Source organism: Peromyscus californicus, unplaced genomic scaffold (genome assembly GCF_007827085.1).
Source record: "Peromyscus californicus insignis strain IS unplaced genomic scaffold, ASM782708v3 Scaffold_5__1_contigs__length_169319896, whole genome shotgun sequence".
NCBI lineage: Eukaryota > Metazoa > Chordata > Mammalia > Rodentia > Cricetidae > Peromyscus > Peromyscus californicus.
In genome coordinates this window covers 105967776-105992816 of record NW_026294573.1, presented here as the reverse complement: position 1 = coordinate 105992816, position 25041 = coordinate 105967776, and the positions used below count along the sequence as shown (strand labels likewise).

At 48.3% G+C, this 25041-nt stretch overlaps 1 protein-coding gene across 2 annotated transcripts in view; it reads right to left on the bottom strand.

Moving 5' to 3' along the window:
• Window positions 1-315: 315 nt before the first annotated feature.
• B4galt1 (beta-1,4-galactosyltransferase 1) overlaps window positions 316-25041 on the bottom strand; it is a 47662-nt gene continuing 22936 nt past the window's right edge. Inside the window, exons 2-6 of one of the 2 annotated variants that reach the window (XM_052717356.1) lie at window positions 18639-18874; window positions 6676-6863; window positions 3779-3901; window positions 1633-1737; window positions 316-1222 (exon numbers count right to left, since the gene is read on the bottom strand). In XM_052717356.1, coding sequence (XP_052573316.1) covers window positions 1090-1222; window positions 1633-1737; window positions 3779-3901; window positions 6676-6863; window positions 18639-18874 — 785 coding nt within the window. In that variant the 3' untranslated portion in view covers window positions 316-1089. Of the gene's footprint in view, window positions 1223-1632; window positions 1738-3778; window positions 3902-6675; window positions 6864-12929; window positions 13239-18638; window positions 18875-25041 lie in introns of those variants that run through there. The other variant, XM_052717357.1, reaches the window with a different exon arrangement.

The window sequence follows — 25041 nt, the reverse complement described above, 5'->3', positions numbered from 1 at the left end:
TGTCTCCCAAGTTCCTGACCCAGAGGTCTGGCAGGATAATGCTGACCTGTATGCTTTGCCCTCATCAAGGGGCCTGAGGGTAATTTTGCTCTTTGTAAAACCTGGCCTGCCAGCCAAATCAGAGGCTCATTTGTGACCACTACAGCATACATTATTTTTCTCCCTAAAAAATAATCAATCCCTTCCCCACATTTAAAATACCACAAGAAAAATACATAGGAAATTCAAGTTTACATAGCATGCCTAGAAAAATAAATTGTCATGACTTAACAATAGCTATTCCAATTTGGATCAACATAAAATCAAGCTATAGCATAATTAGAAGCACTCGATTTATTCTTTAAAACACTACAAACTGCTTCTTAAAAAACAAACAAATAAACAACCCCCCCAAAACAAAACTTTACATTCAGAAATCAGACAGGGATCTGGAGACAGGTCATGTGAGTGAGAGTACCCAAGCTCCTGCTCTGAGTGCAAGCCTTGGAATCCACACACTAACAGAGTACCAAGCTCCAGGCTCAAGTTTTAAAATTCTTTTGCTAAGAAAGCACACACACACAGTGATTGTAATAGTTGCATACACTGAGAGGACAGAAGACAGGGACAGAACATGAGACTGATTGAAATTTTGATTTTTTTATATTAAAAATTCAAGATTATCACATCAATCTGAATCCAGCAGCAGTCTCCAATTTGTCATGAAGTATAGACATCACTGATTAAAGCAAAGTTCTTACCCATTTCATAATCTAGCAGTCTCAGCAGTGGGAATGTGACTCACAGTCACTAGGTTTTGATCTGTGTACAGTTCTGCCTCTTTGGAGACGACACGATGGACATGTCCAAGAAGCCTCCAAAGGCTGACCATTTTTACACTGATAAACACCTTGTAGAATTTCATCCAGTGCCGAGCCAGGCTGGGGGCAAATGTTACATTCACCTTGGACATCTGGAAAGGTGTCTGAATGATAGCAAGGAAAACTACCATTCAGACTGTACAAATGAGAGGGACCAGCCCAGTCGACTGGCAGAGACACACATCGGAGGTCCCTGGCCATTTTCAGGTCTCTTATTTGTTCCAAAATGCTATCTTGGTGTCCCGATGTCCACTGTGATTATGGTATATAATGGGTCTCTTTGTACTGTCAACACCTTGTAGGCAAGTGAGTTCAAACCATCAAAGCGCATAGTTTCCTTTGTGTGCGCAATCCGGTCAAACCTACCAGGAGAAAAGTGGAGAGGGAAGGGTTAAAACGAATGTTAAGAAACTGGCCAATGTCTGAACACCTTCCCCAACCAACGCCTTTGCCCAGCATGGCTACCACAGATGGAATACCTCACCTCACTGGAGGAACAGGGCCCCGTGCAAAGCCTCTGACTTACAGCCTGCCCCATTTGAGAGGAGGAAGAATGAGGAGGAGTGAACAGGAAGCTGGAAAGACGGCACTGGCTACTCATGAGACCTACAAGGTGGACCACAGTCCCAGAGAACCAGATGACCTCTTCGACCTCCGAGGGCAGCAGGCACACATGTAGTGCACACACTCACATGCAGGTAAAACACTCATATACATAAAATCAAATAAATCTAACACAAAAAGAAACAAAAAGGACCCACACAGAACATACCTCTGAGGATTGGGCTCATTTTTCTTGTCTCTTGAGTGTCGTATCATGCGACACCTTCCAACTACAGCGTTTGGGCGTGATACAGACATGCCTTTATGGACTATTCTGTGAAGAGTGAAGGGACAGTCAGTACCATAGCTGTCATAAGGCTTCGGTCTAGTAGCCCAGCTGCAAGACTGTGGACTCATCCACGGACCTAAAAGCTGTTCGCTAAGCCTAACCCCTCAGCATCTGCTGGGACACAGCCCGGGAAGACTTTAGTTAAAATTTACACTCCCTCCCAATATCCCGAAATGACAGATTCTGCGAAGTGTAGTGTTCGCCTCATTAAGGTCCCAAATCAAAGCACCAAATATCCAAGTTAGGGGAAGACCAGCCGATCTGGATGAGTTGCACGTTCTGGCAATGTTTTCCCTGTGGGTTCGTGTCAGCGTCTGGCAAACAGTAAGCAGATGCATAAAGCCTTTATCTCTTGGAGAGCAACTCCATCCATGTACTACCCATCTTTCTAGTCCTGCCCCCAATGCCTCCTCCCTCCCCAACCCTTCTGACCACTCAGGCCTGTGGTACACCATCAGCCCTGGAAGGTTCTGTGGAAGCAGGCATGTGTGTCTGAACCCTGGGTCAAGGTTCTTAGCATCTTCCCTGCCCATCGGATGGGCCTTGCTGTGCTCTGTGTGCAATAGATACTCACATGTGCATGCTTGATAACCAGCTTGCACACTCTAATACTCAAGTTTTTTCCAAGGCCCTTATAAGGATCTGGAGCTTTGGCAAGTTCTCACATAGCGGTAACCTTGAATGGCATGGATGGTGTTCTGACAGACACCTTCTGTTAACTCATCAAATGTATCCCAATTCAGGTAATGAGTTCAGACTGGCTCCCAGATGGGTTTTGCCACCTGCAACCTACAGGAGACAGCTCTGCCAGTTTTTAAAGTGTCTGGGGATGTGGATGTGGTAAGACTGGCCACAGTATAATGAGCATGGACAGGTTCCACACAAGCTCAGAAAGGGTTTCACTATGTAGCTCTGGCTGCCCTGGAACTCACTCTGCAGACCAGACTGGCCTCAAACTCACAGAGATCTGCCTGCCTCTGCCTCCTGAGTGCTCCACCATGCCCGGCTGATGTATTTTATTTTTAAATATGTGCATGCATGTGTGCGTGCGCGTGTGCGCACATCTGAGTGCAAATGCCTGCAGACTTCAGAAAAGGGCATTGGATCCTCAGGAGCTGGAGTTACAGGCAGTTGTGAGACAGCTGAGCCTAAGATGGGTGCTGGGAACAAAACCTGAGTTCTCTGCAAAAGTGGTATGTGCTTTCAACTGCTGAGCCACCACTCCAGCCCTACTCTGTCTTCTCCTATTTGTGGCTAAAATATCCCAAAATAAAAACATGGCACAAAGATTCTGTGGGAGGAAACTTGCTTTACACCAAAAAGGAACCACAGTGAGGTGCAAGTCTTCTTTTCAAAGGAGACCTTCAAGTCTGGGGCCCCTCCTGCCCCCATGCCCCATCTCACTAAAGTGCTGGGGTCACAAATGCACTCACTGCCACATCTGGCTTTGCATGGCTTCTGAGGTTCAAGCTCTCAAGCTTGCAAGGGAAATGCTTTACCCACTGGGCCATCTCCTCGGCACTTTCACATGGGACACAGAAAGCCCAGGTAGGAAGTCAAAGTCAACCTGCCCCTCCATCCTGCTGCCATCTTACATTTCCCAAAGCTGTTCTGAAAATCCCAGAGGCTCTTTTCCTAGAGACTCTGCTAACACCTGTAGGACCTACAAGAGCACGGATCTAAGCACAGGGGCTGGGTGGGGACTGCTCCCTTCTGGGTGCCAGTCCTTCCAGAAAGAGCAAGCACTGCCTCAAAACTGGAAGCGAGAGATGGCTCAGAGGTTAAGAGCACTGGCTGCTTTTCCAGAGGTCCTGAGTTCAATTCCCAGCACCCACATGGTGGCTCACAACCATATAATGAGATCTGATGCCCTCTTCTGGTGTGGTGTGCAGGCATACATGCAGGTAGAACACTGTATAAATAATAATAATAAACAAACAAACAAATAAACCTTAAAAAAAAAAAAACCTAAAAACTGGCAGCGGAGGCCAAGAGACCAGAAAGAGATAGGAACCATAGGCATTACCTGTTAAAAATGTCATCGTCTTCTCCTCCCCAGCCCCAATAATTATTAGGAAATCCATTGATGGCAAGAAACTGTTGTTTACTGAGAGCAGAGACACCTCCGAAATACTGAACGTACGGCAGGCTGGGGAAGAAACACATACGCAGAGCCCCATGGTTAGTAAGCTCTGACCCCAAGTAATGGCTGGAATACACCAACTTTTTCCTGTCCATTTGAGACAAGGGCTGTGTATCCCTGGATGGCCTACAACTCACTATGTAGATCAGGCTGGCCTTGAACTCACAGAGATCTGCCCACTTCTCTCCCAAGTGCTAGGACTAAAAGCACCTGGCCACATGAATATTTTTGAAGTTTTTATCATAGGCACTGGGAGAAAATCTGTTTAATTTGCTTCCCCGTCCCCACTTTAAAAGGCAGTTTATTTGCTCACCATCTTTCCAAATCCAGCCCTGAACCGAAACAGTTCCTTTTGATGTTTAATTTGCTTTTACATCAGTGTTCAGATTATCTTAGAGACACACAGATATGCAGAATCTTTTTTTCTAAGAGTACAGTACTGTACCTATGGTTATCTAGAAAACAGGTCAGTTACAGGGAGGCTAAGCAGTTCTTCTACTGTGGCTCTGGAATCTGCTTTCTGTGTACCTTGTTCCTGCAAAGAAGTCCTCATTCAGGTGGCCCTGCCCACTGTCACGCCATGCTTTGTTCTTCCTATCTGCCAATCTCTTTCTCCCAAAGGCATAAGGGTTGAACACTAACCCTAACAATGGCAGCTACATCCCTGGAAACTGCCTCAAATTTTCTACCTTACCGATTTAGTAAGATATGAACCTACTTTTCCATATTTCCAAGTACTGGGACTGTGGGGGTCCACAGAGACTGCCTAGTGAGACTTTACTCAGGGTCAGAGAATCTGAGCTTGCTTTACCCAGCAGGGCTGCATAATGGGATGATTTGGCCACGGGTGTAGTTAACCAGGTGTTTTGAAGTGTCTGCACTTGGCTGTGCTTTTATTTTGAAAGGGGGAGGTCTTCTGCCTCTCTCCTTGGCATTGTATAAAGAGCCCTTTGGCATAAACCTCGAGGTGACTGGGTATTGATCCAGGGTCCTCCCAAAGCCATCCTTTCTTATCGTCTCCATCTATATTTCTATCTATCATTTCCTCATTCCTCTCTCCTCCCCGCAAGAACCCTTCACAGGTCGGAGCTGGACTCCGACAGATTCCCACACGGGACACTGGGAGCTCTTGTCCTTCTATACCCTTTTATATTTTAACATCTTGATGATTAGGAAGGATCGACTGCCCCAAAGGCAAAGGTCTGTCCAAGGGCCCTCGAAAGGCTTCAGTTTCCTGTTACCCTACGTACAACTCCAAACAACACTTAGGTTCCTACTAGACTCCAAAGAGCCTGAGAACCATCACATAAACTGAGGAAAATGCCAGCCAAACCACACAGAACACACACAACTGAAGATCAGTAGTGGTTCCTTGTCTTTTGGGAGAGGAAGTCGTTTGTGGACAAAGGGTCTCACTTTATATCCCAGGCTAGCCTTGAACTCACAATTCTCCTACCTTAGTTGGCCTCTCAAGTGCTAAGGTTACAGTATGTGCCACAATGCTTGGAATTTGGACCCCTCCCCATCACACATTCAAGTGTGTGCCTGTGTATGTGCTCACTCGCTAAGTCGCCCAGAAATCTTTGGACAGATGACCCTCCCAACCTCAGTCTCCCAGTTGTTACAATTACAGGGACAGAACACTTCACTGGCTCGGAAGGGCGGCCGTATTCACACAGAGGCTATTTGCACAGGCCAAGTACACTTGGACCCAACCTAAACCCAGGTAGCTGCAGTACAGATTCCTGGAGCCTCAGGTTTACTTAAGGAAGGGAAAGATAATGCTTTTCAAATATGAGTAATTCAAAAGCATTTCTATGTTTAATGCAAACAAGGATGTCAATTGTGAAACAAAAACACACATTTATTTACTTACTGACTTTGATTTTTTTACCCTTTGCCTGCGTGTATGTCTGTGAGGTTGTCAGACCCCTGGAACTGGATGGAGTTACAGGCAGTTGTGAGCTGCCATGTGGGTGTTGGGAATTAAAGCCGGATCCCCTAGAAGAGCAGCCAGTGCTCTTAACCGCTGAGCCATCTCTCCAGCCAGCCCTCCTCCCTGTTTTTTTTAAAGGCAGGGTCTTACTATGAAGCTCTGGCTGTCCTAGAACTCAGTATGTAGCCAGGCTAGCCTCGAACTGTGGAGATCCACCTGTCTCCGCCTCTGGAGTGCTGGGATTAAAGGTATATACTTTATATACACATATACTATGCCTGGCCCTTTGACTTTTAAGACTAAACAACTGACTGTATGGCTATGTTCTATATGTGCCAGTAAGGTCTGGATCACACTGCTGCCCCTATGGACAGGAATATTTGGCCTCCTCACTAGCACTCTGAGAGAAAAGTTCAAGCCCCATGTATGAGCGGAAGCCCGTGTTCTTCTTGGAAACAGAACCATATTTCTTTGACGATGCTGAGGGACATCCGCCAAGATACCCAATCTCTAGACTCAGTGTGTATTTTGAGGGTCCACTTTGCTTCCCAAACTGTGGGGCAGGGGAGGCCAGAAGGTGAGGAAAGCCAGGCACTGTTGGGAGCCCAAAGGTAAGAGCCATGCTGAACACTAAGACCTGTTATCAGGATACACAGTAACTAAAGACACTGCTGGATTAGTTCCTTCTCCATCTATAAATGACTGCAGACTTTTAAAAAAGCAACCATGTCTCAGAGGTAGCGTTCTCCTGCAGAGCTGAGCGGCACTATGGAAGAACTACATTTTCTAGACCACACCTAAAATGCAGCAGGTCTGTGGCAGACTCTTGCTGAGTATGTCTTACCTAAACCCAAACTTGTCCATTGCAACAGAAATGTGCCGTGGCTGTGAAAAACACCTGTAGGCATTATGGTCGTCCATCGGAATGAGGTCCACATCACTGAACACAAAGCAGTTGTAGTCATAGTCCTTCAAGGCCTCTTGAAAGCCAATGTTGAGGAGCTTAGCTCGATTGAACATGGTGTCTCCAGCCTGGGGCAGAAACAAGAAGTAGTATCAGATGCCACAAGACCTTGGAAGAGAAAACTCAAAAGGATCAGTGACTTGTCTGCTACACATGGTCATTAGTTCACTGGCGGACTTCATTTTTCTGCCCTTACTGCACAAATCAATCCTGAGTGTCAACTCTCCGAGTCAACAATCCCATTTCCAGGAACCTGTTCGGGAGAAGGGCTTACATGTATGTGACAAACTGAATAATTTTGTCCACTGTGAAGTGTGCATCACAACAGCAGATTGCAAACAGTTACATAAGCATCCCTGGGGAACTGGTTCAACAAGTCATGCTCAGCCACATAATGGAACAGAGCTGCTGCTAAAAAAAAAAACAAGGGTCAGGTGTGGTGGCACACACATGTAACCCAGTACCCAGGAGCTTGAAGGATGTAGATTGTGAGGCTGAGACAAGCCAGGACTAAATAGAAAATTCCAGAGCAGCTTGGAATACAGTAAGACTGTTTTACAGTGTGTGTGTGTGTGTGTGTGTGTGTGTGTGTGTGTGTGTGTGTGTGTGTGTAGCTCTAAAAGAAAAGGTGAAAAGGCATTTAAACATATGTCAGATGTTATTTATATTATTACATTATTACAAATAGACTCCAGGAAGGAAACACAGGAACGAGTGAAAATGAGGTGTCTCTTCACCTCCACTCTCTATCACAGCCTGTCATTTTTTTTAACTTCTACACAGCTATCAGATCATCAACTAGACGCTGCAGGGACGTGGTGAGGCCCACTCAATCCTCGCCCTCCTAATACCAACAGTGTATAGCAGGAAGCAGTTGGATACACATGACAGAGTTAGAGCAAAGCGCCTGCTTAGGTCTAGCTGATGGGCCCAAGTCCTTCATATTTTCATGACTTACCTTGTTTATTTCCAGTATTATCCATGAAAATATAAGTGTGCTAAAGAACTTACACTTCTGCTTTTTATTCACCTAGTGCCCCACTGTCATAACATAAAAATGTAATAATAGTTGCTGTCAAGTTTGATGGAAGGATGGATGGATGGATGGATGGATGGATGGATGATGGATAGATGGATGGATGGACAGACGGATATGATGGATGGATAGATTAGATTGGACGGATGGAGAGACTGATAAACCAGTTTCAATGTACAAAGGCAGATGGTGGCACTTTCTGTAAAGTTCCAACCAAAGTAGCTCTTTGTAGGTTCCTCCAGGGGTATCTGCTCTTACCAACTCCTGAGACCTAACGTTAGCAGAGATGGTCCCACATCGACCCTGCTGCCCTTTACACTTAGCAGCTTACAAAGCCATTCCTGAACATGTGCTTTCATGCCAACCTCATAGTAGTGCCATGAAGCAGTGAAGGCCCCACACTTTGGAATCCTCACTTACTGAGGCTCTTTTCCCTGAAACTCTTGAAATCAAGAGAAAGGGGCCTCCACTTTGAGTATTACTGTCCCACAAGGGCCTGGAGTCCATAGGTGAAAACTCTCCCCCGTGCCTGGATGAAAACTTGGAAACTGGTACTCCACAGGCTGCCCATCAGGTAGATAACACAGAAACAAACTACTTGGAGAAAGGCAGGAACCAGGAAGTCAGAAAACAATGAATGAGTGAAGAAAGCACTCAGCACACAGAGCTCCTTTCTCCAGCCCTAACAAAGCCCTTCAACCGTGCATAACAAGAGAAAGCTTCGCCAAAGGAATGTGTTCTTTGGTTGCTCTTCCACAGAGACTTGACTGGAAATTCTGGGTTCCATTAATTCCAGGTAAGCCATGGGGCAAAAAGTCCAAACAGTAGAAACTGAATAGGAAAACTACGAAGTTATTGGAACAACTGTTATTGTGACAACATACTGCTAATGTCCACGGGGGATGTCATATGCAAGGCACAAAGTAATTGTTTCTACCCTTGTGGTGCATGGCTTGATCATCCTGACAATCTTTTAACAACCACTGTCCCAACCCAAATTACACTCTGGAACACAAAGCTCCATGATGACTTTTCTAACAAGTGAAAGAGACGGATTCTCAAAGCCTCTAAGCCCTCTACAGTATACTCTAAGGGTATACTCCCATGATCTGGGGTGGAGGTCCCTCACGGCCTTCTCTGTACCACAGGACCTGCTGGCAATGACGTTTGGTCTAAGCACGGCCTGAGACTAGCAGTGTACACTTTCTAGGAGCTAAGAATGTGGAACCATAGGCCATAAACAATCGCAACGTGGAGAAGTCCCAGCTGACCTGCTTGAGCCCGGTTCCCTGAGGAGAGTGTGACAGACCTCCTTCAACTCAGAAGGGACCCTGGTGTCTGGACCACATTTAGAACTGGTCAGACAATTTTCTAAATAACCTGAACCACATTCTTCCTCCTATGCCTCCTTTCCAACTAGTGTGACCTATATGAACCAGGAAGAAAGGAAGTACACGGTACATGCTAGCAGGTGTGCTGTGGCCCACTAGGAACCTGAAACAGGAAAATGGGTAGAGTGTGTGTGTGTGTGTGTGTGTGTGTGTGTGTGTGTGTGTGTGTGTGTGTGAGCCTTCCTCTTCCTCTCTTGAGACTGCAGAAAAGTCAAGTATTTTCTAAGTTTCTTTTGGTAAAATGCTTACCTTTCTTGGTAAGAAAGACAGCATGGCCAACCCAATTATCTTTCTTTCTTTCTTTCTTTCTTTCTTTCTTTCTTTCTTTCTTTCTTTCTTTTTCTTTCTTTCTTTCTTTCTTTCCTTCCTCCCTCCCTCCCTCCCTCCCTCCCTCCCTCCCTCCCTCCCTCCCTCCCTCCCTCTCTCCCTCCCTCCCTCCTTCCCTCCCTCCCTCTCTCTTTCTTTTTTTCTTTTTGCTTGTTTCCTTTGAGACAGGGTTTCTCCATGTAGTCTTGGCTGCCCTAGAACTTGCTCTGTAGACCACACTGGCCTCAAACTCAGAGATTGACCTGCCTCTGCCTCCTGAGTGCTGGGATTAAAGGCCCATGCTACCACACTTCCAATTACCTTTTTCTAAACTGTACTCCACCTCCCCAGAGGTATGAAGACCCTTCCCCCAAGCCTCATTCCCACCCCTTCTCACACAAACCTTCTGCTACTTCATTCACTCAAGTGCAGATTTCTCAAGCACCTAATGGGCCGCACACACCTTCACTCCAGGCTCTCCACTTGTAGCTAAGTGAATGGGCAAATCCTACCTCTGGCCTTGGTTTCCTGCCTTGTCACACGGGTATGATGCCAGGTGAGTTGTAATAAATCAAACAGGGCATGAAAGTACCTGACCTAGTGACAGTTCAGCTACTACCACAATTATGGAAGCAGGTTTTTCATCCTTCTGGAACTATCAAAATGATTCTTGAGTCCTGTGGCTGCTTTCCAACACTCCTGGAGACTCTGTCTTCTCTAGTGTTTACTTTCTGGCCTTTTTACCAGCTTCAAGAGTCCTCCTCGGGGCTGGAGAGATGGCTCAGGGGTTAAAAGTACTGTCTGCTCTTCCAGAGGTCTGAGTTCAATTCCCAGCAACCGCATGGTGGCTCACAACCATCTGTAATGAGATCTGGTGCCCTCTTCTGGACTGCAGGCAGACATGCAGACAGAATATGTATATATAATAAATAAATAAATCTTAAAAAAAAAAAAGAGTCCTCCTCAATTCCTGCTTCTCTGACAGGGAATTTCTAAAAGGGATTCGGCTTTACCTGAGTTAGCCTGTGGCTCACATGATTAAGACTCCAGCAGCAGAAGAAAGTGAGACCTTTAGACCCAGGTAAAGTGTAGGGACGCACAGAGTCTGGGGAAGGGGAGCTTCCCACCAAAACAAGTTTCTCTTTAAAAAGTGACTCAACTTTTTTTTTTTTTTTGTCTGTTTTGGGTATTTTGAGACAGGATCTTACTGTGTAGACCCAGCTGGCCTCAAAATCACAGAGACTGAGTGTTGGGATTAACGGCATGCCCCACCACCATGTCCAGCATGATTCAGTTTTTAAAAGTTGGCTTCTTCTCCCATCTCACATTGGTAGACAAGACTTACAGTTACCCTTTCCTAATTAGAGGGAGAAACAGGAAGAAAGAAGAGAGGCCAAAAATAGCTCCAATCTCTAAATGACTGAGAGGCTGCAGATGAGAACGGACTCTGGGAGGGGGGGTGGGGCATGCGTGCAGAAAGGCATCAGATGGGAAGACTATCTGTAAAGGCTGTGAAGAAATAGGAACATTTTCAAAATTACAAGAATTCAAAACAGAGACAGAGGTGGGCCAGTTCACAGGCAGAGAGGAAAGTGGGCCCTTGCTGAGGTACTCTAAGGCTTTATCTTCATCTAGGCCACAGAGAGCCTTACACTGTGTTTTACCTATCAGGGAGGATTTGTGTCTCCACCCAAGTAAAGGCAGGGAGACAGCCAGTTAGAAAGCTGTTTTATGATTCATGCACGACAGGCAAGCCTAGGAAGGAACGGTGAGCAAGTTCTGACCGATCCCTCCTCTGAGGGTTCCAGGCTGAGGCTCCATCCACTTCCTTCTCATGCCCAGTCCTTAAGTATGTACACTCCTAAGAGCCCTTTGGGAGAGGCCAGGACAGGTACCAGAGTCTAGTCTAGTCTCCAGGAAAAACCTGAGGGCAGCTATGGAGGGCAAGAGTAGACACCCCTTGACTGCAGCAAAGGCCAGAGGAGCAGCCACAGAAAGCCATGGTTTGCCTTGTCCATGTCCCAACAGCCTCTAGACTTCATTCTGTCCAACCATCCTGTCTGCCAGGAATGCAGGCCCACCCAAGTGTGTCAGCAGCAGCTCTATCTTGAGACCTGCCTGGACTGGGGATATACCACACATGCCTCTCTGCCAGCACAAGACAGCTCAACAACCAAGTGTTCCCAAGATCCTCTGTGAGTCAGAGTATCTGTGATGGGAGGGATTTGGTTACTGTGGCCCCGTTACAAAGCCACACCCACTCAGACAGTGACCCCCCAGAGCCAGCTGCAGGTCTGCAGCCAATGGCACTGGCACTTGCTGACCAAGCCCCAAGTGACTTTCCATGCTTCCTCAGATGCCAAGAAGATCTCAGCTGAGTGGGCTGTGAGAAGGCTAGGACAGCTTAAGACTGAGGAAGCTCTGACTGGGCAGCCCTGCAGGCCTCAGGGTGGATCTCAGAACAGCAGACAGCCTGGAGGTACCACCTAGGGGAGTAATGTAAGAGCCTGGAGTTATACAAATGCTGAATCTGGGGGGTGGGGGAGCAGGGGGGCCTAATATCTATTCTTGAATTCCTAGCAGTTGGGTTCTAGTTTTTATCCATAAGACAGTGGCCTGGGGCTTAGACACAGTCTCCAACAAAACTTGAATCTGAGACTTAAGTTTTTCACCCAGTTCTCTGTTAGCTGAAGCAGTCACTCACAAGGATGAGCACATTGCTTTCCAAGAACACAGGTTTGAGGAACAGCACAGGAATTTTGGGTGATGTGTGCAGAGGTCAGCTTAGAACCACAGTTACACTGAGGCCATAGCCTTAGAAGGCTTGCCTCTTTCTCGGCCCAAGGCACAGAGACCTGCCGAATACAGCAAAAAGGAGGGACTAAACACTTCCAGGATGTGTAAGACACAAGCTAAAATAAAGACTTCTCTTTCCAAAGCAACTTGTCTATTTGTATCAGTTAACTATAAAAATGTGTAAAGTATTTCTTAACAGACTATCCTATGTCTGAAAATCCAGTCTGAGGAAACAATCTTGAATGTAGAAACCAAGACAGAGTAAACCTGAGACTTGAGGATGTTTGTTACTGTTTATTAGGCTTCTAATAAAAGAAAGGGTAATTATGATAGAACTCAGTGATCAACTACTATGAAAGCATGGAAGTTATGAATATGGAGACTGTGAAACAGCATGGGAAGATGCTAATGATATGGAGCTGAAGAGAAAGGCAAGAGAGAAACATTTATATACATACACTATGAGCTCTAGCAGGGTTTAATCTCTAACAGCGAAGTCTCATCAAGATAGAAACATTTATATACATACACTATGAGCTCTAGCAGGGTTTAATCTCTAACAGCGAAGTTTCATCAAGATAGAAACATTTATATACATACACTATGAGCTCTAGCAGGGTTTAATCTACAACAGCGAAGTCTCTCGGGCTCTGCACCATGAGCTGGCTTCCACTGATCTCGATGTTTTCCCAGCAAGCCCACAGCAGTCCCGTGCTTGTCTGGGAGAGCCCACAGCTGGAGGGCAGCACACTCCCGGGCTTATTCACAGCTTCCCCTGGCCAGCAAGGCATGGCACTGTGTTGGATGTGAGAACATTACCAGGGTGGCCGTGGCTGTGGCCGTGGCGGTGGCGGTGGCAGCAGCGGTGGCGGCAGTAGTTAGGATAGCAGCAGTAGGTAAGTCGACTTTTCTTTCTTTAGAGGAGGCAGAGAGGATAGAAGAGAAGGTGGGTGAAGAGTAAGAAGCCGCCCACAAACGGGAGCTTCTCCTTCAGTTTGCTTTGCTAACAGGATTAACAAGAGAAGGCAAAAGTCCCCCACTAAAAGGAAAAAAAAGGCATATGCAAAGGAGATGGGTGTCGAGGCAAACTTGGGCTGCAGCAGGGGAGGGGACCCGTTCTGACTACCCTGTTCCAAGGCCAAGGCCAGTTAGCTGTCACTTCCTTCTTGTGGAACGAAGGGTGAGTAGGGAAAAACTGACATTTCCCAGAATGACGTCTGGAGGCTATTCACTAGCAACTGAGTGCCAATAAGTGCTAGGATCCACTCCCCAGGAGGATACACAGGCGTGGTCAGAGAGGGAGACAACAGAGAGAGGGTGGCAGACTGTGGTGACACACACTCTCAGCCTCCCCACACCACCTCTGTGCCGGCGAGCTGAGCTCCGACCAGCCCAAGGAAAGGGAGGGTGAACAGCTGAGCCCTCCCACTACCGAAGTCCCATCCCCCTAGCATCCACTGACTACATCCACTGGGAAGAGGAAATAGTAGACAGAGGTGACATAGAGACAATCAAGACAGAAGCCAAACCACAGGGGCCATACGGCAGCCACCCTCATCCTCACCACAACTGATGCCGACCTCCTGGAGGAGTCCTGGTGACTGGACCACTGCCCATGACAAGTGCATCTTATTAACCTACAACAGGCCACAGCGGGAGGGCTGGAGATGGCTCAGGGGTGTAGAATACCCATTGCTCTTGTAGAGGACCTGAGTTTCGTTCCCAGTACCCACACCAGGAGGCTGACAACTGGCCATAACTCGAGCTCCAGTGGATCTGATGCTCTCTTTCAGCTTCTGTGGGCACCTGCACTCATGTACACACACACACACACACACACACACACACACACACTTTAAAAAAAAATCTTCAAAATAAGAAAACCGAGACAGAACAAAGTCACAGCCAGACAAAGCACCATCTGCGGTCCTAGCCCAGGCTGGGCTCTTCCGCTTTCCCAAAGCCTGTTCAGCCAGGTCTGCCGGGAAGCATAACAAGTGAGAAAGGTTCCCGGGGTCTCTGTGGCTATTACACATAAGCCACTGCCCATCTCACACGGGCAAGTGTCTCTGGCACATTCTGGAAACAAACACAGCACGCAGATATTCCTCAGCACGTCTGTCTAATCCAGCTCTGCTACAGGCCATGACATGCTTCCCTTTGCAGCCTTCATAGCAGGGACAAATGAGAAGCCCTCACTGGAGAGAGTCAAAACGCAAAGGAACACAAGAGACTTTGCTTTTGGTTTGGGTCTTGCTCCGTAGTCCAGGCTCAAACCTGCAATCCTCCTCTTTCTTACTACAATTACAGGTATGAATCACCGACTATATCTGGCTCAGAAATGAGTTTTATGACCATGAACAAACACGGCTAAGGTACACTGCATCTTTCCCGGAGGGGAAGGCCACCCCGAGAGATGCATCACAGGCAGCCTATGCCCTAGTCAGCAATGCATAGGAACTTCAAGGGAAGGGTCCTGGGGAAGGACAGTGCCAGTGCTGCAAGGGTTGTGATCTGACCAAGCTAGGAAAGGAGACTTTGCTTCAGCAGGGATGGACTCAGCAGAGAACCAGGAGCAGGCATCTTGAGTGTGGGTATAAATAAATGGGCAGGACACAAGGTAAGATACTCCATACTCCAAACCCTACAGAGTCCATACTAGACTGTGGAGGAATGGCATGGTCAGAGATGTAGGATAGAGTCTGGCTGGGGACTGGGAATCCAGGGCCAAGATGAGGCACAAAAAAGATGACTGTCAAGCCCGGCAGTGGTGGTGCACACCTTTAACCCCAGCACTCGGGAGGCAGAGGCAGGGGGATCTCTGTGAGTTCGAGGCCAGCCTGGGCTACAGAGTGAGTTCCAGGATAGGCTCCAAAGCTACACAGAGAAACCCTGGGGGGGGGGGGTGGAGAGGCTGTCCCTTGCACCAAGTAGGTTAGGAACAGTGAGGAGGGAGAAGTCACCTCTACTCCAGGGGCTTCACAGAGCTACTGAGGTAGAGGAAATGGACTTAAAACATATCCAGAAAAGGCCAGTGGGGGGGGGGGGGGAGGCAGGGACAGAGAGGGCAGGGTAAACAAAGGCATGAGGAGGAGGGGACAAGTGTCTGGGTGAGGAGGACAGGCAGCTTGCCCATGGCACACTGTGTGAAGGGTGACAGGGAAGAAGTGGCGGGAGGTAGCTCAGGACCAGCCCCCAGGTGCTACCACAGCTAAGGTTTCAGATCACTCTGGCCCTTGCCTGAGGCAGTGGGGAGATGGCTGAAGGGTTAAATGATGGATAGTCCCAAAAGCATCTTGCCTTTCTTTTTCTTTCTTTTTTTTTTTTAAATTTAAAGTTGGTGCTACCAGGTGGCCGCGGCCTCCCATTGCCTGGCTTTGTCCTTTTCTGACTAAAGTGTGAGCGACAGAATGCATCCCTATTTGCTGTATGATACCTTGACATCCATTTCCATGTCAAGGTCCGTCCCAGTGCTGAACTTGGCCGGGTATCATGTCTCAGAGGAGGACATGGCACTAAGGAGGATGTGCAGGGACTCTAGCAGGACCCACGTATGTTATGGCCAGAAGAGAAACAGAAACCCAAAGGACAAAAGCCAGACTTGCTCCTCTGCAACAGTCGGGGAGCCCCCCACCCCCACCCCCACCCCCACCCCTCTGGCACACTTACTTTGAGTTTTAAGTTTCACAGTGGCTGGGGAGCCTACACTGAACAAGGTCAACAGCTTCCTACAGAGAGAACAACTATAAACCATAAAAACCAGTGGGAGTTCCTTTCTGTGTGTGGGACTCAAGATACAACCGTCCACTGAAGAAGTTTGTAAGGCCTGGTCCCTGAGTCTCCTGCGTCTGCCATCTGACTCACACCACTATTTGTTATCTTCTGACCCCACAGAGGTCCCAACAGGTGGAAGGCAAGCCCCTGATGTTGGTACTACACTGGAATAAAGCAGGAGGCAGGAAGAAAAACAAAGAATTTATTAGTAAAGTACCAGCCACCAGCCGGAGGCAAGAGGCGGGAAGGACAGAGGGAAAGACGCAAATGGAGGCAATAACAGCTAATATTTACTAAGGGTTAGCCACACAGGTGCTCCGCAGCCTGGAGAGGAAACACTGACTCCTTCTTTCTTGGAGGTGTCAAGGGCTTACGTGGCCTGCCCAGGATCACTGACTGGGAAATGGCTCTCCAGGCATGAATGAGGCTTACTCCCAGCCCTGGAGGCCAGGCTTTGAGAAACACCCCAGGAAGAGGCTAAATGGCCTCATAAAGTGCTACTGTGACCCAGCAGGAGGGCACTAAACTCGGAGTCTGGGGTGGGGTTTAGGGGCAGCCCGCTGTTGTTTGTGACCAGTATGTGTCTTTGCTGGTTATTCCTTCTCTCCAGTCTCTCAGCTGAGACCAGAGCAGAAAGCTCCCTCCCCGCCCTCGAGGGTCTAGGCAAGCCCCGGTGAACGGGGAAGGGAAGCACAACATGACTTTTTTGCTTTTCTTCAACGCTGGAGCTCAGAGATAAGGCACTTGAATGCTTGGCAGGCATTCTACCACTGAGCTACACCCCAACTCCTAAAAATGATTCTTTTCCTGCTACTAAGGCACAAGTGGGGAAAAAGAGAAAGGAGTTCCTGGTATCCCAGGGAGAGGAGGAGGAAGTAGAGAGGGGGCTGATTTAGGGTTGTTTTCGCCAAAGTGTGATTCACAGAACACTCATCACTGGAGATGATTCTTGGAAAACAGCTCTGTCTAGGCCGGCTAGCTCAGGAAAGCTTCCAGGGTCACAGTGTACCCGGGCATGGAAAGCTCCGTAACAATGAGATCTGCCTTCTCACATATTTAGGAACCCCTGTACTAGATTATCAGGGAACAGCCTTCTCTCCTTCCTCTAAAATTCCAAAGCATTGGACTGTCATCATCCAATCATATTTGAGGCCGGGGGTTGGGGGCGGGGGTTGAGACAGGGTTTCTTTGTGTAGCCCTGGCAGTCCTGGAACTCACTCTGTAGACCAGGCTGGCCTTGAACTCAGAGATCCACCTGCCTCTGCCTCCCAAGCTCTGGGATCAAAGGTGTGCACCACCACTGCATGGCTCACAGCTTTTTTTAATTGTTAACAAAGTGCTTCAGAGCAAAGTCTCACCTGCCTAAAGTGGACTGGGAGCTTCAGGATGGCAGAATCTTACACTTCTTTGGAACTTCCCTATAGTAACTGAGGCAACACCACGCCACAGGAGCTCTTAGCTAGAAGGGCAAACAACTATCCCAGCTTCCCTGAAGAAACATAAAGCCCTTGACTTTGATGGAAGCAGGAAACAGCAATCTTACTACCTCAAGCAGGCTCAAAGTTGATCTTGAAACAAAAGGGGCCAACTGTCTTTTCAAACACATTTCAATGAAATCTGGCACACAGATAACTCAGACCTGTGAACGCACCTAAGAGATTACAGTATAAACATGAATTTAAGTATTGGGGATAAAGCCGGGCAGTGACAGCACATGCCTTTAATCCCAGCACTCGGGAGGCAGAGGCAGTGGGATCTCTGTGAGTTTGAGCCCAGCCTGGTCTACAGAGTGAGATCCAGGACAGCCAGGGCTCCATAGTGAGACCCTGCCTCAAAAGAACCTTAAAAAAAGGTTCTTAGGTCTGTCTGAGTCTCCAGGTTCTGGTGATAAGGCAGGAAAGTCTTGGCATTCATGTCCTAAGCAGATGAGAGCCTGACACACACGAGCTGATGTGCAGTGGGAAGCTCAGCCTCAGCCACATCACTCTCTGAGGCTCTTGAATAGGAAGTTCCCAGACTTTTCACCCATGGTTGGCTGTAGACACATACAGCCTCAACTTGGTATATGGTCTCTTATGGATGCCCCAGAAGAAAGATACTGTCCAGTTGGGTCAATTTCAAAGTTGTCCAAAAACCTGACACAAAAATGGATTTTTGTTTTTGGATTTTTTTTTTTTTTGTAGAGTAGGAAGAAAAATACACAGTTACCTTAAAATGATAAATAATCAGTGTTTCACTTTGTGATAATTGGACACGGTCCTTTTTTTTTTTTTTTTTTTTCCATTTTTGCTGGAAGGTTACTTCCAACACCCTTCCTATTTCCCACGGCTAACAGAGTTGTTATCAATAAGCAAGCATACCATTTGGCGCTCAGCTCACTGCACTGTTTAAATAAGGGCAGCAGCAGTAGCAGGCAGGGTGGGGACTTCACTGTAAAATGTCACACTGTCTATGAAATCACTCCCTTCCCTTAGTACTGACTGTGCATGCACTCGTGTACCCAGGTTCTACCTCCCTCGTCCCATCTTCCCAAACCTCACCTGGTTGATGACGTAGATGCCATAGTCCAGTTGCTGGCGCTGTAGGACCGGGTGCAAATAATACAGCCAGTATTTGAGGTGCTCCTGCCGGTTGCGGAATGGGATAATGATGGCCACCTTGTGAGGAGAAACACAGTCCTTGGGGGAGTAACGACCGCCCATCTTTATCTCTGGGTTCTTCTTTGCCAAAAGCTCCAGATCCACAATAATATTAAATTCAATCGCCATGGGGCCAACTAGAGAGGTAGAAGGAAGAAGTTAGCCAGCGGCAGGGCCCACCACACCCCAGACTGCATCAGCTGACCAGACCACAGCTACAGAGACAGCTCCTCCTGGAGGAAGGAGGACAGAAAGGGCATCCATGCCCACCGCGGATGCAACTAATCACCTCAGGAAACCCCTCGTTCCAGGAGCTCCTAGAGCTGGGCAAACCCAGACCATCAGTTACCCATGGAACACTCTGTGCCCAAGAGACTCTCTCCCCCTCAGGGTGCACTGGAAAATGGAGTCCTGCTCTGACTACTAATGACTGCTGCTGTAGAGACTGGTGAGCACAGAGGAGGAAGCACCTTCTCACAAGTCTTGAGCTTGAGGTAGCTCTGCCACCTGCCACCTGTGTCGTTATAGACAAAGGATTACTATGGCTCTTTCTACACTTAATCTAAGCAGGATGTGGTGGTGCGTGCCTTTAGTCCCAGACACAGAGAGGCAGAGGCAGGCCAATCTCTGAGTATGAAGTCAACCTGGTCTACAAATCTAGTTCCAGGCCAGCCAGGGCCACACAGAGAAACCCTGTCTCAGAAAATAAATAAATAAATAAAACCTAACTAGACCAAAAAAAACAAAATCTAACTAGAGAAAAGAAAGGAGGGTGTGGTGTGTGGGGCTCACGCTGAAGACAGTGAGGAGGGGGAGGAATTCAGCGGAGAAGGATGGAGGGAATGAGACCCCAGAAGAAGAGGGGAACCAAAAGGACATTCAGAAAGAACATCAAAAAAGAAAAGAAAAACAACAACAAAAACCCTCCAGGCTATGGTGGCACATGCCTTTAATCCCAGCAACCTGTGAGTTCAAGGCCAACCTGGTCTACAGAGCAAGTTCCAGGACAGCCAGAGCTACACAGAGAAGCTCTGTCTCAGAGAGAGAGAGAGAGAGAGAGAGAGAGAGAGAGAGAGAGAGAGAGAGAGAGAGAGACAGAGAGACAGAGAGACAGAGAGAGACAGAGAGAGACAGAGAGAGAGAGAGAACACTGCCTAATAGTGGCTGATAAAGTATATGAACCAAGCCGGGCGGTGGTGGCGCACGCCTTTAATCCCAGCACTCGGGAGGCAGAGTCAGGCGGATCTCTGTGAGTTCGAGGCCAGCCTGGGCTACCAAGTGAGTTCCAGGAGAGGTGCAAAGCTACACAGAGAAACCCTGTCTCAAAAAACCAAAAAAAAAAAAAAAAAAGTATATGAACCAAGAAGGCAAGGTCTGGATGGCTCCAGAGTTTCTGTCCTCGGTCAGAGAAATGGGCCAGTAAGAAAGTGCTTGGCTTCGAGGGAAAGGCAGACAGTCGGTTCTGACATGGTGGCCAGGAACAGAGGGAAGAAAGGAGCCCATGGAGTGCACCAAGTGGTCCAGGCTCACACAGGGACTCAGAGAGATGCAGGACCGCAAGCCCAGGCTCACAGTGCTCAGTGGAGAACTAACTGCCCGGGACAAGCCAGGACGGGAGCCGCACCCAAGCACTGAAAACACTGTGCTGTGGAGAAACCCCTTGCAGTTCACTAACTCACCATTTCCTAAATCCACCTCACTACTGAACTAAGGCTGTCACTGGGGGAACGGCCATTCGTTTCACATCTGAAACTAACTAGGCACCAGAACACAGGGGGAAGCCTCTACGGGAGGGATACTAACAGACCAGCACCTGAAATCCTGGAGTGGGAACCACTGCTCCTGTCCACCGCTGTGCAGGCCCCAGTCTGTCCTGTTTATTAAAAAACAACGTCGTAGCTCGCATGCCCAGAGAGCATTTGCCCTCCTCAATCTTCCTCTAGCAAAGGAAGCCGTGAGCTGCTCCCCGTGCCCGGTAAACGCTTCTGGACAGCTGCCACCTCCTCTCCCTTTCCTGGGAACCTCCTCAATCTTATCTCTCTGTCCTTCATCACAGGACCTGTTTCCATTAGTTCATCTTCTTCTGAGACACAGCTCTAATCTTATCACCTTCATGGTGAAAGCTGTATGGGCTTACACAAAATGAGGCCCAGCGCTTTGGCTAGGCCACAAGGCCTACCGCTCAGCTGTCCCCCCATCTTGGTGCCTATTTCCTTAGCCTTTCCTACTCTCCGTGAACCAAATAACTCTTGCACTGACAGGCAGGGCCTCAGCAGAACTTCATCTCTTGACGACCACAGAGCTCAGTCAAGAAGGGGAGCCTCAAACTCAGAAAAGCTGTGCCTCGAATCTGGGCTATGACCTCCCTTTTGGAGGCCAGGGGTCTTGCAGAACCAGTTTTTAACAATATTGCTGCTGTCCCAGTTCTGACCTCCCAAGATGCCCTGAGGTGGGAGCAGGCACTCTGTTCTAGGGCTAGGTTAGTGGTCACCTTGTACAATCCACCTCAATCCTATCAGCAGAATGTCCTGGGGTAACTGGCACCAACACACAATCTCGGTTCAACTCAGCTGACCTTGGGAGGGCCAGAAGTGGATAATTAACAAAAAGCCCAGTAGATTTTGGTTTAAATGTGTCTGTATGCTGTGTACATATGTGTTCCTATGGGTGTGTAAGATGTGTGGAGGCCAGAGTCAACATTATCCACCCCCCTAACCCCCCCACCCCCGATTGCTTTCCACCTTAATTTTTGAGACAGAGTCCCTCACTGAACTTGGAGCTCATTGATTGAGCCAGGCTGAGTTCTAGGGATGGGCTTGTCTCCATTCCTGCTCCCTGCCCCTGTAGCACGGGGGCTACAGACAGATGCTGCCAAGCCTAGGTACTGGGGATCCGAACCCAGGTCCTCAGGCTTGCAGCAAGTGCTGTACTGACTGGGCCATCTCCCCAGTCCCCAAATAGTAATTATTGGGCAAAGTGGACAACAGAGAGCTTGATGGCCAATTTTCACAAGCCTTGAAACTTTCTAGCAAAGAAGGTCCCTAGAGATCCCCACTCTCCCACAAGACCTACTAGGTTTAGAGGTTCAGCTCTCCAATCCTAGAACAAGACCTCTGAGAGATCTCAAGGTACAGGGAACTCATGACCCATCACTGGGTTCTTCTTCCTTCAGGGGGCCCCACACCATCTGTTCCCTACACTACCCTTTGGTTCTAGAGATACTGAAAAACATAACCCTATTTACAAGAACCCAAGAGGCAGCTGGGCTGCCTTCCTACCAGCTTGCTTACACTTTCTGAAACCAACCCAGAAGACAGGAGTTCACATGTGGTCTGCCAAGCCTCCCCAAGGGTACACCTGCAAGGTGAAGTGTCACGTGTTGCCCCTGCGGAAAGATGCTGAGGTCAAGAGCCCCAAATAAGACAGGGGATTCCCAGATGCCAGTGCAGCTGCATCAGTGATTTACTGGGTGATCCTCGGACAATTTCCATCTACTCTCAGGGCACCTATTTTCCCATCCATAAACTGCAACAATTGGACTAGATGAACGCTAAGGTCTCACAAACACCTGACAGGCTCAGAGTGCTGGTTAAAACTAGGAAGAACAGACCCCAAGCTAGGATCTCCTGAAAATCCTTATTCTCACCTTCCTTGATCCCAAGCAGAAAGGAAGAAATGAATGCATGCCTGGATGGGGAGAGGAGGCAGGAGGAAGCCTTAGTTACCACACACCATGACCCCTCATGTCCGCTACCTCACCACCCAAGCTTTCTCAGCCTCTCTCCTTGATAACAATCGCTCCCCCTTCCCCTCGGGTCTCTGATTTAAACAACGACCATCCCCCAAATTCTGTCTCTATTCCCCAGCTTTCTGCTGGCTCCCCAGGTGCCACAGACACCTTAATCAACCTACCCCAAATAACACTTACGCCTGCTACCCTTCAGCAGTTACCTACCCTCTAACGTGTTCTCCTCCAGGGCTCCCCTGGCCACGACACTGCTGTCCATGCAGTCGGGGAGCTGACATGTGCAGTCCATCTTCCATTCCCTCCTCTTCCTACCCAACTCCAACACTCTCTATCCCTGTTTCTGTTGGCTTCTGTCGCAGACTTGCGCACGCACGCACGCACGCACGCACAGAGGTATGAACAGCATGCTGACCGAGGCCCTGGGAGCCTACCAAGAAGGAAACCAGCCTTTATCCTGAAGTGTTTGCATTACACAAACTCTCCTTGTGATAAGACACGACCATTTTTTCAATTTGTGTCAGTCAGTGCTTTCTGGGTACCAACCGAGTGCGAATCTGTATGCCAGCCCAAGAAGGGTAAGTTGAGGGAACTAGAGAAAGAGGCCAGACAAGAATGTTCCCACCTCCCAGAAGCTCCCTACTGGGTATATACTAAATATAACTGAAAACTGCCCTGGTTTCCAGCTGCCCAAGGCATGTGCTCTTCCAATGGCTCCACACAGCTTGGCCACGGCTCAGCCTTTCTTCACCCTCCAGCTCTCCCCTCTGTAGCACTCTCACGGCCCACCATGCCTCCAATACATTGAGAGCACCTCACCCCCACGCCGATTACCGCATGGCAATTCTTTCCCCCTCCACCTCTCTGACACCCCCACATTCTGGGAGTCCTGCAGCTCACACCTCTAGAGTGAGGAACACACAGCAGCACCAGGCCCAGAGGTGCTTCTCTGGGCCTTCTTGGCGCCCGTGTCAGCCAGGAAGCCGCACCTTCTGCTGCACCCTAGGCCTAGCCTCCACTGCACACCCAGCTCGACCTCAAAATCCGAGGAGCTGGACTCCAGGCAGGCAAGGACTGACACCATTCACATACACACGCCTCTGCAAGCAGTTCTCAGGACCACTGAGACACAGGAAGAGGAACACGAGGCAGCCAAAGCCTGAGAACTTCATGAGAATCCTCAGGCTGGGCCAAGGCCCCCTTGCTGCGTGGCGCATGGCATGAGCTTCCACAGGCTCTCAGCCCCGCTGGGCTGGCTTGTGTATTTTCTTGGCTCCGAAAGCTGGGAGGCAGGGTTACGTAAGCAGATGAGATGCGAGCTGTCCTCAGCTCCCCAGGCCTGAGCACTGCCACGTGGGCCTCGCGGCTGGGAGTCCAGGTCATGGCCTTTTGTGTAAGTCGCTCAATAACTTCAATGTGTGAGCTCAACTCTGCAAATTCCACTGCTTCCTTAAAGGACACAGCAAATCCAAACACACTTATGCCCCTGTATCAAAAGCAGGGCTAAGCTAGGCATGGTGGTGCATCTTTAATCTTTAATCGTTAATCCCAGCACTGGGGAGGCAGAGGCAGGCAGATCTCTGTAAATTCGAGGCCAGCCTGGTCTACAGAGTGAGTTCCAGGACAGCCAAGACCACACACACACACACACACACACACACACACACACACACACACACACAGTCTCAAAAAAAAAAATAGAAAAAAAAAAAAGAAAAGAAGACGAAAAAGAAAAAGAAAAAAAAAAAAAAAGCAGGGCTAATCTAAGCCAGCCCCAACAAAGGCCCACTTTCAAATTGACTGGGCCACTGGTTCAATCCTTGAGTCTCAGCAAAACAGGCTGGAACATTGATTTCACTGATTTCCAACTGACAGGCCAGTGAGTGTTTTAGGACATGATCCTTACCTGAGGCTAGGCTGTGACAACAGTTTACAAGATTAAGAAATGCTGAAATCAGCAGGGCAGTGGTGGCACATGTCTTTAATCCCAGCACTCAGGAGGCAGAGGCAGGCCGTTCTCTGAGTTTAAGGCCAGCCTGGTTTACAGAGCAAGTTCCAGGACAGTCAGGGCTACACAGAGAAACCATGTCTCGAAAAAAACCAAAGAAGAAAGAAAAGAAATGCTGAAACATGTGCATGAGGCTAACATGGTCCACTGGAGGAGACTTCTTTCTTCCAGGATTGAGTGCATCTCTGTCTGTTCAAACGTCTTTTTTCTTAGGAAAATAAGAAACCATGGTAGATTTTGCTAGTGATTTTTTTTTTTTAATTTTACCTTAAAAACATCTTTCTTGATATTCAAGGGTGAGGCCTCTAAATTTCTTGTGAAAAATTTCTGAGTAAGAAATTCCACCATTTGGGGAATGTGTAGGAGTAGCCAGAGCCTAGGAAGCTGACACTCTAACAGTTGTGATTTTGATTTGTCTTCTGGGGCCAGGTCTCAGAGCTCATCATCGAGTCCCTCTTCTGACCTCCTCCCCCAACACCGTGCTGTTCCACAGACTCAGTGTGCGTGTGCCGAGCCTTTCCTCTGTGGGCCTTTGTGATTCCAAAGGGCAG